Source organism: Aspergillus bombycis (genome assembly GCF_001792695.1).
Source record: "Aspergillus bombycis strain NRRL26010 chromosome Unknown contig00033, whole genome shotgun sequence".
Taxonomy (NCBI): Eukaryota; Fungi; Ascomycota; class Eurotiomycetes; order Eurotiales; family Aspergillaceae; genus Aspergillus; species Aspergillus bombycis.
Genome location: NW_019170035.1, coordinates 1391 through 14071, shown reverse-complemented (window position 1 = coordinate 14071; position 12681 = coordinate 1391). Strand labels below are relative to the sequence as shown.

Below are 12681 nucleotides of genomic sequence, written 5' to 3'. Positions count from 1 at the left end.
TCTATATCTAGTGTACACTCTATCAAATCTAACAGTCATACATTACCATCTATGCCCTCCGCTTAGCCCTTACATAAAAGTTCAACGGCCGAATCAACTGAAACTCGGGATCATAATCAATCGCCTCCAGTCCGTCCCTCACAAACTCATATCGACTCACCAACTCCGCCAACAAAATCTTGACCTCCAACAACGCAAAGTTAAACCCGATACAGCCCCTCGGCCCCGTCGCAAACGGAACATAAGCGCACCGATGCCTTCCCTTAACCTCCTCCGTATCCCACCGGCCAGGATCAAACCGGAACGGGTCCCGCCAGATCTTCGGATTCGTATGGATAGCATACAACGCAGGGACAATAACGCTATCAGGCGGGAGACGATACCCGCCCGGAAGCACGACATCAGTCTTGGTGGTTCTTCCCGGCTGGAAGCTGGCGTTGTGGAGGCGCTGCGTCTCCTTGACGAACTTGTCGAGGTACGGCAGGCTATGCGCGAGATCGGGGGTCCAGGTTGTCTGGTTGCGTTCGCCATTGGGACCGACGATGCCGTGCTCTACAAGCTCGGCGTAGAGGCGGTCCTGCGTGCCTTCGTATGTGACCAGACAGTAGAGGAGCCAGGAGAGGAGCGCGGAGGTGGTGGTGAAGCCGGCGCCCGTGACGATGAGCATGTTTGCGAGGATGAGGCTCTGTGGGAAGTGCTCGCCTTTGTCGTCAACCGCGTGGAGGAGGTAGTCAACGACGCAGGAGGCGCTGAGCGCGGCTTCGTTCATGGGAGCGTCGGCAATGCCGGAGCCGGCGACTTCGTCAATGGCTTCCTGCAGCAATGTGTAGATGGTGTGTTGGACCTGACGGAGACGGGCCGGGTCGCCAAAGGGGAGGTGGCGGTACCATTCACCGCGGGCGGTGATCTTCTTATTGAGCGAGAGAAGGCTGGCGATGTTCGTGGCGATCGGGTGGAGGGGGCTGTCGACTGAGTCGAAGTGGCCGAAGTCTTTGCCGAGGGAGAAAGACCCGATGGTCTGCGAGGCCAGCTTGACCATATACTGGTAGACGTTCCAGGACTCGTCGCGGGCATCCAACTCGTCGAACACGGGTAGAGACTTTCTTGCGCAGTTTTGCATTAGGCCTGTGTAGTGTCGTACGGCTTTGGGGCCCATGGCTGGTGGGAGGTATTTGTGGGCGAGGCGCCAGTTTTCAGTCTCGGTGTCGCCGATGAAGATGGCGGTGTTGTCTTTGACGCCCCAGAGGGGATGGCTCTCGTTGATCTTCTTGGTCATGTAGGCTGATTCTGCGAAACAGACTGAGGCGACCTGTGGATCGTCCGTGAGGTAGGTAGTTTTGCCCATGTTGGTGGTTTTTATCACTGGGCCGTATTTGCGAAAGAGTCGATAGTGGTTACCCAGGTGGTCTGGGAAGATCTCGTAGAAGCTGCCAACCAGAGGCAGCCCTGGAGGTCCCTGGGGGGTTTGTACGGCATTGCCGTCGATTCGGAGGCCGATGGGAGATGGTGGAGCAGAGAGAATGTCGGCGACGGACGACAACGTTTCGTTTTCGGAGGTGTGGAAGGAGATGCCTGCAATGTTAGGACTTTGGGTAAGGAAGAAGTGTCGGTGAAAAGCTTACCGGTTGGCAGAGTGACATGGAAAACTCCCCCGACAGCACGCTGGAGGTCTTCAAACTTCCAGCGCGAGTCTACTTCTATCGACTGCGCGGTGGCGATGTCGTCGCCCACGAGATGGAATTGACACTGCATGACGAACATCAATGCTCGAACGGACTGACTAGATCGAAGACTCACCTGGAAGTGACCTTAATATATACCTGAATGAATTCAAATGTGAAGATGCCATCCCATCCGAATAACCGTCCCCATGTTGATCTTCGGCTGCAGAGGAGTCCTCGTCCGAAGTTCGTACGAAAGTCGCCCGAGGACCATCGTCTGGATAGAACGGCACAGGAGTCGCAGAAGACAGTCGAAGATATAAATGACTAAGTTGTCCATGTCCGCTTCCAGAGGGTAAAGCTGTCTTCATCATCAAAATGCCGTTCTTCACCCTTGAACAGGTCCAAATGCACTGTAAACCAGACGATATCTGGATTGTCCTCCACAACAAGGGTGTGTCTCTCCGATCATGCTGCCTGAATGATATTGACTGCTCATAGTCTACGATGTGACCAAATACCTTGAAGACCACCCCGGTGGGGGCGCCGTTCTTATTGAGGTCGCTGGCACCGACGCCACAGAGGCTTTCGAGGAAGTCGGGCACTCCGACGAAGCCCGGGAACAGTTAGAGCCTTTCTATGTAGGCGACTTACCGACAGAGGTAAATACGCATTCTATCCATAGTTTATCCCTATACTCACGAGTCCAGGAACAATCCGAATCCGTCGAGATCTACCGTCCAGCCTACGAGCAGGTCTCCCAATCCGCGGCTGTCAACGTCAAAAAATCCACCTCCTGGTCATCAATAATCCAAACAATCATGAAATGCGCCATGACCGGTCTGGTAGGCAAAGCCGCCATAACAGCCTACCACCGCGGCATAACCACCACCGAGATAGCCTACGCTCTGCGTTCCCTCACCGCATCTCTCTCTCTCCGTCAGGGCCCGGACCACGACGGATCCCACTTCTGGGCCGGCGTGGGCATCGCCAGCGCAGTCCAGTTCTCTCTAACCCTGGGCCTGGGCACGTGGATCTCAACCAAGCTAGACGTGCAACAAGAATTCACCCACCACGTACCGCGTCGACCAGCCAAAACAGCACGTATGATCAAGCTGCCCCGGACCAACCTACCACTCAAGAAACCGAGTGTCTTGGATCCGCGAAAATGGCGATCATTCATCTTGACCAGCAAAACGGAAGTCGCGCCACATGTATATCGATTCATCTTTGCATTGCCAAACCCGGACGACATTCTCGGCCTGCCGACGGGTCAGCATATCGCCCTACGAGCGATAATCAATGGACAAAGCGTCTCGAGGTCGTACACACCCGTATCAAACAACAGCGACGTGGGTCGCATCGAGCTACTCATCAAGGTATACCCCAACGGAGCAATGACCCAGCACCTGGAGCAGATGAAAGTAGGTGAGTCGATCGAGATCCGCGGGCCCAAGGGCGCAATGCAATATTCCCGACAATACGCGAAGCATATCGGGATGATCGCGGGTGGAACAGGCATTACACCAATGTACCAGCTCATTCGGGCCATCTGCGAAGACGACTCCGACAAGACGCAGGTGTCATTGGTATACGCGAATAACACGGAAGAGGACATTCTGTTGCGCACGGAGCTGGATGAGTTCGCGAGGTGTCATCCCGAGAAGTTCCAGGTGCAGTATGTGCTGAGCCATCCCGGGGAGACGTGGCAGGGTTACCGGGGGTTTGTGAATGGGGATGTTATTGCGAAGCATTTGGCGCCTGCTGCGCTGGACAATAGAGTGTTGTTGTGTGGGCCGCCACCGATGTTGGCGGCGATGAAGAAGACCTTGCAGGCGATGGGGTGGGCAATGCCCGGCGCTGTTGCTAAGGCTGGGGACCAGGTGTTTTTGTTCTAGAGTGTAGATAGTGAATATATTTTGGGTTGGATTTATGGTTCATCTATTCCTACGGCACCTTACTCGGTCAATGCTGGGTAACTAAACCCAACAAGTACTGTATACTGGATATACACAATGTCAAGTATTGTTTAATGAATCTTAGTGGAATGCACAGTATGGTACCATAATCAGAACTTGAAATCCTCGCATCAGCACCACACAGTTACATGTAGATAATTCATTGTTTCATCCTACCAAAACTAGGCAATCTGGTATACTATACCATGACACCAGGGAACAGAGAAAAACGAACTTCCATGGAGTAGCACTAAATCCACCTCTGGATCACCAACGCAAAAACCGCAACAGTAGTTATACACCAAACACCCACTCACGGCACTACACTAGCACAAGTCGCTCCTTACCCACAGCCACCATAAAATCTCAAAGCACTTACTGCATCCGCTTACCGTTCCCCGAAATATGAGCAGCCCATGCCGATATGAAGTGCATAGAATGGCTCCAAAGTTTGGTCCATAGGGTTAAGTATCCGCTCCGTCACCGTTCCGAAGTATCTCCATACCGAGTCCGAGGGTTCCCGAGGGGAACCTGTACCGGCTCAACAATGGATATCGGATATCGGCATGCACGGCATATATATCCATATACGGGATCTGAGTGCTCTGTTGTGCATAGTGGGTAAAGTATATAAGGGCTAGAGATGGTAAAGAATGGGCTTTGTATATGAGGTAATATAACTCAGTATACCCTCATATATCGATCTATACTCCGTACGATCATATTATCCACATCAAAGCATATACATAATGCACCAACCATCGTCACGTCCCGTCGTGGTCCTTGGAGCCGGGGTCTTGGGTCGCCGCATTGCCTCCGTCTTCCTCGCAGGTGGATACAACGTGCATATCCGCGATCCCTCCCCCAAGGCCCTCTCGGACGCATCCAGCTACATCGATAGCCACCTCCAAGACTTCAGAGCTCTCACCCCTTCGCAACGTACCGCTGGTACATACAAGACCTTCACCGAAATCCCCGCTGCCGTATCAGATGCCTGGCTCGTTGTGGAAGCCGTACCAGAGAAACTGCCTTTGAAGATCAGCACATTTGCAGAAGTCGACCGCAATGCACCGGCCGACTGCATCATTGCATCGAACAGCAGTTCTTTTAAATCGAGGCTGATGCTGGACGAGGTAAAGCCCGAGAGAAGGGAAAGGGTACTAAATATGCATTTCACGATGCCGCCTGCTATCCGGACGGTGGAGTTGATGACGGATGGAGAAACGAGCGAGAAGTTGTTCACGCTGTTGACGGTTGTGTTGAAAGAGTGTGGGATGGTCCCCGTGACGGCGAGACGGGAGTCAACTGGGTAAGTTCTTGTCCTCTCTTCTTTTGCATAGTACGTACGTAGGGTCTGTGAAATGTTTTGCTGATTGGGGCTAGGTTCATCTTCAACCGTCTCTGGGCTGCCATCAAACGGGAGATCATGCTGATTCTTGCAGAAGATGTCAGCTCCCCTGAAGAAATCGATCTCCTGTGGGAGAACATGTTCCAGCTTCCGTCTAGTCTGCCTCCGTGCCGACTGATGGATCAGATTGGTCTGGACACAGTGGCGCTCATTGAGGATAACTATATTCAAGAGAGGGGGATAGACGGCCGCTCGACTGTCGACTGGCTGCGCGAGAAATATATTTCGCCTGGGAGACTGGGACTCAAGAGTGATAAGGGTGGATTGTATCCTCCCACGCCTGAGGAAAATGGTATTGCCAAGGACGAAGAGGCTCTGTATTTACTCGACGTCGGTCTGGGATCGAACAATCCTGATATCTCGCTCGTTCCAACTGCCGGACGGATTCTCAAGTACCATCCGGGTACGGGAAAGACGACCACTATCATTGAAGGGCAGTCCTTGCCGGATGGGATTGACGTCTCGCGGACCGCATCTCGCATCTTCTGGACGAATATGGGTCGCTCGACTGCCACACATGATGGCTCCGTGCACTCGGCAAACCTTGACGGAACGGATGTCCGGACTCTCCTGCCCTCTGGTACGGTGCATACGCCGAAGCAACTGGTCCTTGATGATATCAATAACAAGGTGTATTTCTGTGACCGTGAGGGCATGGGCGTGCATCGAGTCAATTTTGACGGAACCGAGCACGAAGTTCTGGTTCGTACCGGCTCTCTCGATAAGCCCGAGGAAAGGAAAGATATGACGCGCTGGTGTGTCGGTATCACCTTGGACATGGATCGAGGTTACATTTACTGGACGCAGAAGGGGCCCAGCAAGAGTGGTCAGGGACGGATTTTCCGAGCGGGCGTTGATATCCCAGCGGGCCAGACAGTGGATAGGCGACAGGACATTGAGCTCTTGTTGGAAGGATTGCCTGAACCGATCGACTTGGAACTGGATGTGGAGAATCAGTTACTATACTGGACGGATCGTGGCGAACATCCAACTGGGTGTTCGTTGAATCGGGTGGAAGTTCGTGGGAAGGCCGACAAAAGGAAGCTTCAAAGTGAAAAGGAAATATTAGCTAGGCAATTCCACGAGCCTATCGGGATTAAACTGGACGGGAAAAAGCAAGTGTATGTGACGGATTTGGGAGGAAGTGTATATCGAGTGAGTGGTGGGAAGAAGACCGTGATGTTTCGGGACAACAGCTGCTATACTGGAATAGCCATTCTTTGACCATCTTGATGTATGCCTAGAGAGATAGAATCATAGAATCATAGACACATGTTATTCTTGTATAGCGTGACCTGCGTTCGGCCGTACGGAGGATGAATATAATTCCTTCATGGCGCTGGGGATATTAACACCAAAAGACCGATTCACGGCCATTAGTTCATTCTGATGCAAACTTGATATTCAATACTTTTCAATTCACAAAGCAAAGACTGTATCATGCTTGAATACAGCTTTTCGTATCAATTCACAAGACGATTGCTAGTACACTTATGCCGAATGGCATTATCATTTGTCCAATGCTGGAATCTGTTGATTGAAGACAGTGATGTCCTACTAAAAATATGTTTTTGACAATAAATCCATGAGCTCTAGACGAATCAGAGACAATAGATATGCAAGGTACGAGTATATGCCATTGTCAATGTATAGGATGTCTTCCTAATTGGAATATGGGCATGGCGCTATAAACAACCATTTGAGTCCTCTACTATAGTTCATACAGTGATATTTACGCAAGAGCCTAGTCATTGATTCTCCAGAATATGTGTCGCCCCGTCGGATTAAATACTACGAGGAAAATATGTACGCTGGGCAATCAGAACCTAATTTCCGATAGACGTATCATAATACCTAACAGGATGGCGGATTAGAAATGATCGCGTGCAGGAGGGACGCCAGAGACTCATGGGGTAAAGAATCACCAATATCTTGAAGCCGCGTTCTATGTACGATTACTCCTTGCCTCGACAATCATGAGATGACTTATCTGCCACCAACAGCCTGTTAGTAATGGGAACAATAGATAGCTTGCGCAAAAACAGCATATGAACAATAAGGAGAAAAAACCAAGCCCATCATATCATGGAAAATCCCTGCAAAAACTCCAGAACCACGTCATCAGTAGCCTTCGTCCTCGGCCTGTTGATACACGTGTCGCGTCCTGGTGGGGTCTTTGCGCATCTTTTGACCAGACCCCGTAAAGCCCACTGCCGATGTAAAGATTAGCCATAGTCTATCGGGCACCAGGTCAGGACAAGCATACCTCGGGCGCTGACACCGTCTCCGGTTCGGAACATGCTCTCTTTCCGTCCCAACTTTCCCTTACTGGCAAAATCCTTCCACTTCATCTTACCCTCCTCAAGCTCCCGGTTGGCTTTGACCTTCCGAGGCGCCTTTGCGGGGCGCGCTGGGCCATCGCCTACCTTGCTTGGCTCTTTCCGCGCCTGATTCGCCAATGCGGGGTTGATATCTGCAGCTGCAGAGATCACGCTCGAGTTTGGCAGCTGAGGTGCTGGGGATTGGGATGCGGAATTGCCTGAGCTTCCATCAGCCTTGCGTTTACGAGAATCATTGCCAGAGATAGGCCTGAGGTCTTTTGCAGTTAATGATTCAACAGTGCCGTAGGACTTGAAGGAGACCAGGTAAACAGGGTTGCTGGAGGAACCGGTGATGGAGGTAATGCGGGCGGGGTAGAAGGAGTTGTCGCCCGAAGTCCAACGGGCAAGAACATGCTCATTGATAGAGAAAGATGCCGGTGGGGCGGACTCTTCCGTCTGCTCAACTGTTGGCTTTCGATAGCCTGTATGAGACGTGGGGTAGCTGTCCCGGGGTCCTTGCTCTTTTACCGATTTCGACGTGGACGGGGCGGGAGGTTTGAGCTCGGCGATGGAGGTTTCGGTAAGGTTAATAAGTTCTTCCAGCTCAGTTTTGAGACTCTGAAGTTCCGTGTTATCTGGATCTACCTGCAAACTCGATTGGACGGTTTCAAGCTGCACCGACTGAGTTAGAGATCGAAGTTCCACAACCACTTGACAGATATACCTGTAACTTGAATTCCTTGACCTCGGCCTCTAGAGCTGCCACGTCCGACATCGTGAAATATTAAACCTCTTTGGAAGCGAGACAAACAAGATCAAACAAAACAGTGAATTGATATTGGATAGACAAAAGGAAAAAGAGAGAATGTGCTATTCAAGGAGATCAATATTGGATCTTCAAACTATTTGCAGATGGCAAAGATAAGACCCAAAGAGAAGTTGGGATAAGATACCTGTGCACGTTCCCCTTGTGGTTAGTGCATCACGTGAGGGTGCCTTCTGCAGGTGGGATGCACTCCAGTTGTCCTCACCATCAGTCGATATAGGAGTGGATCTCCCCCCATTAGCTTAATTTCTTTAAGAATCTACCAACTACACTTATTATAGTTAGAAGGCAATTGGGGAACTGATGACGATCTTACAGTGATGGGTTGAAATTGAATATCACGTCACCCCGGAGATTCCAAGGAATTGACCGATTAACGGAGATTCATCTTGTGGAACAGAGTCAAATACTGTTGCCACTGTTGCTCACGGGTTACTTGTGGCGCACCTTGAGAAGATCCAGGTCCTTACCGTGTTTCACCTATCAAAATCATTGCAGCGATTGCCCAAGAATGGTAGCAGATGTTGGATTTACAGGGAATGTGTTCTTTGAAATTTCCCCATTTTGTCGATCTACATAAAATAAACTGTTTATGAGTCACGCAAGACCCGAACTCGGAGGAGATTTGGTCCAATTGGTAGATCAAGTTGGACCCATCTGCGAGGATTTGGCGATAAGGACGGATGTTTCACACTGACTTCTATCCAGGAGGAAAATCGCAGACATTGCTGGACTGTTTATATGTGGAAAAACATACAAGACAAATGAGATGGTAAAACAGGAAGAAAGCTGGACAAGGAGCCATAGCACGAAGGGGAAAGAAAGAAAAGAGGATAATATCTCCACAAAACAAGAAGAGCCCATCTTATCAGTCGACCGAGACATCCGATAGTAAAGCCACGATGTGGAGAAGACGTTCGGGATGGGATCTGCTGAGTGGCGGGAACCAAACGGCTTTAAACACGAGGGAATGGAAAGTGGCAGAAAAGGCGAAAAGAAAAAAGAGGGTCTGGCCTGATTTCTAAGCAGCAACTGGGATTTTCTGGTTCCGAACTAGCGCCCACGATCTGCCGCCCTGATTGGCTTCGATCAGTAACCCTGGGGTTAGGCAACCAATAACCATACGCTAAAGGGGCTGCCGCTCTTTCGGCGACCAAAAGAGTGGTACCTCAGGCTAGTCATCGCTGTACCGTATCGAATGACTGCAATGCATCGGCTCATCTCTTCCCCTCTTACGCCAACTCGTCCTCTTCTTTCTTCATCCTCCCTGGTCTTTTCTCTAGCATTCGCTTCCCCCCCGTCCATTGGTTCCCTGTCCACCTGAAGTAGGCACCAATTGATCTGACGTATTTCGATTCATTCTCAAGACTTCTGCTCCGCCTACTGCTCCGTTTCTAGCCTCATTCGCCTCCCTCCGAGCCCCTCCTTTCACACACCTTGCCCTGAACCTACCTTTGGATCAACCTGCATCTTTCTTCACCTCACCCTCTGTTTGATCATCTCTACGTGTCTTGGGGCTCCTAGTTATTGTGCATCGCGGTTTAGCCACTGTCGGACCATCCTGCTGCTTTCCCGGTGTCTGTATACACCTCTTCCGACTACGCCAATTTTTTTTTCCCACCAGTCACTTGCACTTTCCTTTGCCGGATCTCAGCCAGTTGCTTTCGATTTCAAATTGTAGTCGGAAGTATCTCTCAGTTGATATATCCCCGAACCCTTGCAAACTTGCCGCGTTCTCCTCACCATCGCTGTAACGCCAATTCTCGACGCTACGTCTCTTCAATCACTGTCGCTTTGATTATTCATCTTGAATCATTCATCACACAGATATCTTCTCATTACTGGTGACTTTATACGATAGAACGAACGGGCGGGAAGCCCGGCCTTGCTATCACAACGGTCCAAACAGCCTAGTCGAGTGTTTTGATTCGGGTTTGATTGCAGGTCTTAGCTCAGCATACGAGTGGCCCCGGCATCTGTATATTTTCGCATATCTATTCTGCTTCGAAAGATACGATAATCGCGATGGCCGATTTCAATACTCTCTATCATCAAGGTCTCTATCTCTCCCCCGATCAACAAGACCTTCTTCTTGCCGCGCTTTCCTCCAATCAACCCCCTCAACAACAACAGAACGATAAGCAAAGATCCCAAGCGAAGACAGACCCAGACAGTACTCCTGGGAACATGTCGTCCGGCAGCTTTACCATGTCGCCAGGATTCAATAAGACGCATCCTGGCTCTGGTGGACTGGGTTACGGAGATGATGAGAGTCCTTTCTTAGACTTCAATCCGGAGCTTGACTTCGATTTTCCAGGCTCCGATAATCTAATTGGTGACCTGCCGGGAAGTCTCCCGTCTGAAGAACATGAGGTAGGCGAAAAACGGAAGGATATGTCGGACAACGAAAACGAAGAGTCGGGAAAGAAGCGCAGAGAAAGCGATGACAAAGCAGCAAAAAAACCAGGTAGAAAGCCGTTGACTTCGGAGCCTACTTCGGTATGCATTGAAATCTGTGGAGTAGATTGATCGGGGTTTGTGTTACTAACGTGCTCTCTAGAAGCGCAAGGCGCAAAATCGTGCAGCGCAGCGGGCATTCCGTGAGCGCAAGGAGAGGCATTTGAAGGACTTGGAGACCAAAGTGGATGAGTTGCAGAAGGCCTCTGACGATGCAAACCAGGAGAACGGACTACTGCGCGCTCAGGTCGAGCGTTTGCAGGTGGAGCTCAGGGAGTACCGCAAGCGTCTCTCATGGCTGACTACCGGCAGTGGAATCTCTGCAATGAGCGCTATCCCGAGCGCTCATTCCCGGAATTTGTACGGCCTCAATAACAACGATTTTATGTTTGACTTCCCCAAATTCGGAGACCTTCCCGGAGGACACATCTTTAATGGCCCATTGACCAAGTCAAATCAAAACAAGTCTAGGGATGGTTCTTCTCCGGCGACAAGCGACTCCCAAGTTCCAGGTGTTATGACTCGGGAATCACTCAACGGATCAAACAACCGGGGAATGTCAACTGCCAAAGCCGCCAACGGAGTCTCCAACAATCCCTCTCCTAAGGTTCCATCGGTGTACAACATCAGACAGTCCGCATCGTCACATGATTCGTCCAATTCTTGTTCTCCGTCGTCCTCGTCGGACTCGCACCAGAGTCAGATACTGTCTTCGAATGGCACATCGCCGGAGCCGACATCAAATTCACCTGCCACAAAGCTTAATGACAGTGTTCAAAATCATCATGCTTGTACCTATAGCACCATTGATGGTGAGGCCTCCTTCTGCGCTCAACTCGGCATGGCGTGCGGCAATATCAATAACCCTGTTCCAGCTGTGAGAGGCAAAAGCGAGAGCGTGTCGAATACCCCCAACCAACCCAACAGCAACTACGAACAAACGTCCGGACCTGGACTTGACCTCCTGGCGCAGCAGAATGGGGGTCAGTTTGATCCAGTGCTGTTCGGAGACTGGCGTGAACCCCAAGATGCAATTTTGTCGCAGGACTTCGGTACCTTCTTTGACGATGCCTTCCCCTTGCCGGATCTGGGAAGTCCATCTCACAATTTCAATGAGCTGGCTAACCAGCAGCCACCGAAGAAAGATTTGATTGCTGAAATTGACCACAAGATGGATGAGGAGGTGGTGCCTGGGGAGGACAAATCACAGATGTTGTCGTGCACTAAGATTTGGTATGTCCGGCCTGAATGTGGGTTCATAGATTATCAATGGCATACTGACTTTATCTGCCATAGGGATCGCTTGCAGTCTATGGAGAAGTTCCGCAATGGCGAAATTGACGTTGACAACCTTTGTTCCGAACTGCGTACGAAGGCCCGCTGTTCGGAGGGCGGTGTAGTTGTGAACCAAAAGGACGTGGAGGATATCATGGGTCGCGTCAAATAATAATCCTCGCCATCTGACTATAATGCGCAATCGTGTGCTGCAGATTTTTGATACCCATATCTATGATACAACACTGTAACTGACGTCATGACAAGCAAAGGATCTGGGAACTATACTCGCAAAATTGAGTCACATTCGCTCTGGTATATGTACCATCTACTTTTATTTTGGGATCAACATTATCCGACGACATGTATTTGTGAGATATTTGTCTTTTCATACTTTATATTTCCTTTTTCTCTTCGGTTTTTGGTTTCATACAAGGCGAATCGGGAGGCACAGTTTGTCTATCAACTCTTTACTGGTCTCGGCTTGGAAAGAATGTACACCGATGATCAGATCATGCGTGTTTTGTTTCCCCTGACAGGCGTACAGTAAGTTGCCGGCTGGACGGCTGGTTATTTAAAGAAAAAATTCGGATAAGGCGCATTTGCGTTGTGCTGGATATGATCATATCCGAGGTCTGGGGTCTCTAGTTTTATATACTTCTTAGTTCACGGGTTACGATGGTTGTGCTTGTTCATGACTGATGCATTTTTCCCTCCTGTTAATACCATCAAGGGAGTTGTCCATGTTGATATTGAATTAATTCTTCCATTCTCT

General features: G+C 50.2%; 5 protein-coding genes across 5 annotated transcripts; 3 read left to right on the top strand and 2 right to left on the bottom strand.

Annotated features, from left to right (window-relative positions):
• Positions 1 to 49: 49 nt before the first annotated feature.
• On the bottom strand, positions 50 to 1752 carry ABOM_005274 (cytochrome P450; the record flags this gene model as incomplete). Its single annotated transcript, XM_022532403.1, has 2 exons — positions 50 to 1572; positions 1623 to 1752. The coding sequence occupies 2 exons, from the start codon at positions 1750 to 1752 to the stop codon at positions 50 to 52; spliced, it is 1653 nt and encodes a 550-aa protein (XP_022390034.1).
• Positions 1753 to 2039: 287 nt separating this feature from the next.
• On the top strand, positions 2040 to 3559 carry ABOM_005273 (putative cytochrome B5; the record flags this gene model as incomplete). The annotated part of the gene is made up of 2 exons (XM_022532402.1): positions 2040 to 2115; positions 2163 to 3559. 2 exons carry the CDS (start codon positions 2040 to 2042, stop codon positions 3557 to 3559), a joined length of 1473 nt encoding a protein of 490 aa, XP_022390035.1.
• Positions 3560 to 4368: 809 nt separating this feature from the next.
• On the top strand, positions 4369 to 6251 carry ABOM_005272 (putative 3-hydroxyacyl-CoA dehyrogenase; the record flags this gene model as incomplete). Its single annotated transcript, XM_022532401.1, has 2 exons — positions 4369 to 4928; positions 5003 to 6251. 2 exons carry the CDS (start codon positions 4369 to 4371, stop codon positions 6249 to 6251), a joined length of 1809 nt encoding a protein of 602 aa, XP_022390036.1.
• Positions 6252 to 7148: 897 nt separating this feature from the next.
• Positions 7149 to 8123, bottom strand: ABOM_005271 (uncharacterized protein; the record flags this gene model as incomplete). Its single annotated transcript, XM_022532400.1, has 3 exons — positions 7149 to 7237; positions 7294 to 8020; positions 8073 to 8123. The coding sequence occupies 3 exons, from the start codon at positions 8121 to 8123 to the stop codon at positions 7149 to 7151; spliced, it is 867 nt and encodes a 288-aa protein (XP_022390037.1).
• Positions 8124 to 10199: 2076 nt separating this feature from the next.
• yap1 (putative bZIP transcription factor AP-1/Yap1) lies at positions 10200 to 12078 on the top strand (the record flags this gene model as incomplete). Its single annotated transcript, XM_022532399.1, has 3 exons — positions 10200 to 10673; positions 10735 to 11864; positions 11928 to 12078. The coding sequence occupies 3 exons, from the start codon at positions 10200 to 10202 to the stop codon at positions 12076 to 12078; spliced, it is 1755 nt and encodes a 584-aa protein (XP_022390038.1).
• Between the last annotated feature and the right edge of the window lie 603 nt (positions 12079 to 12681).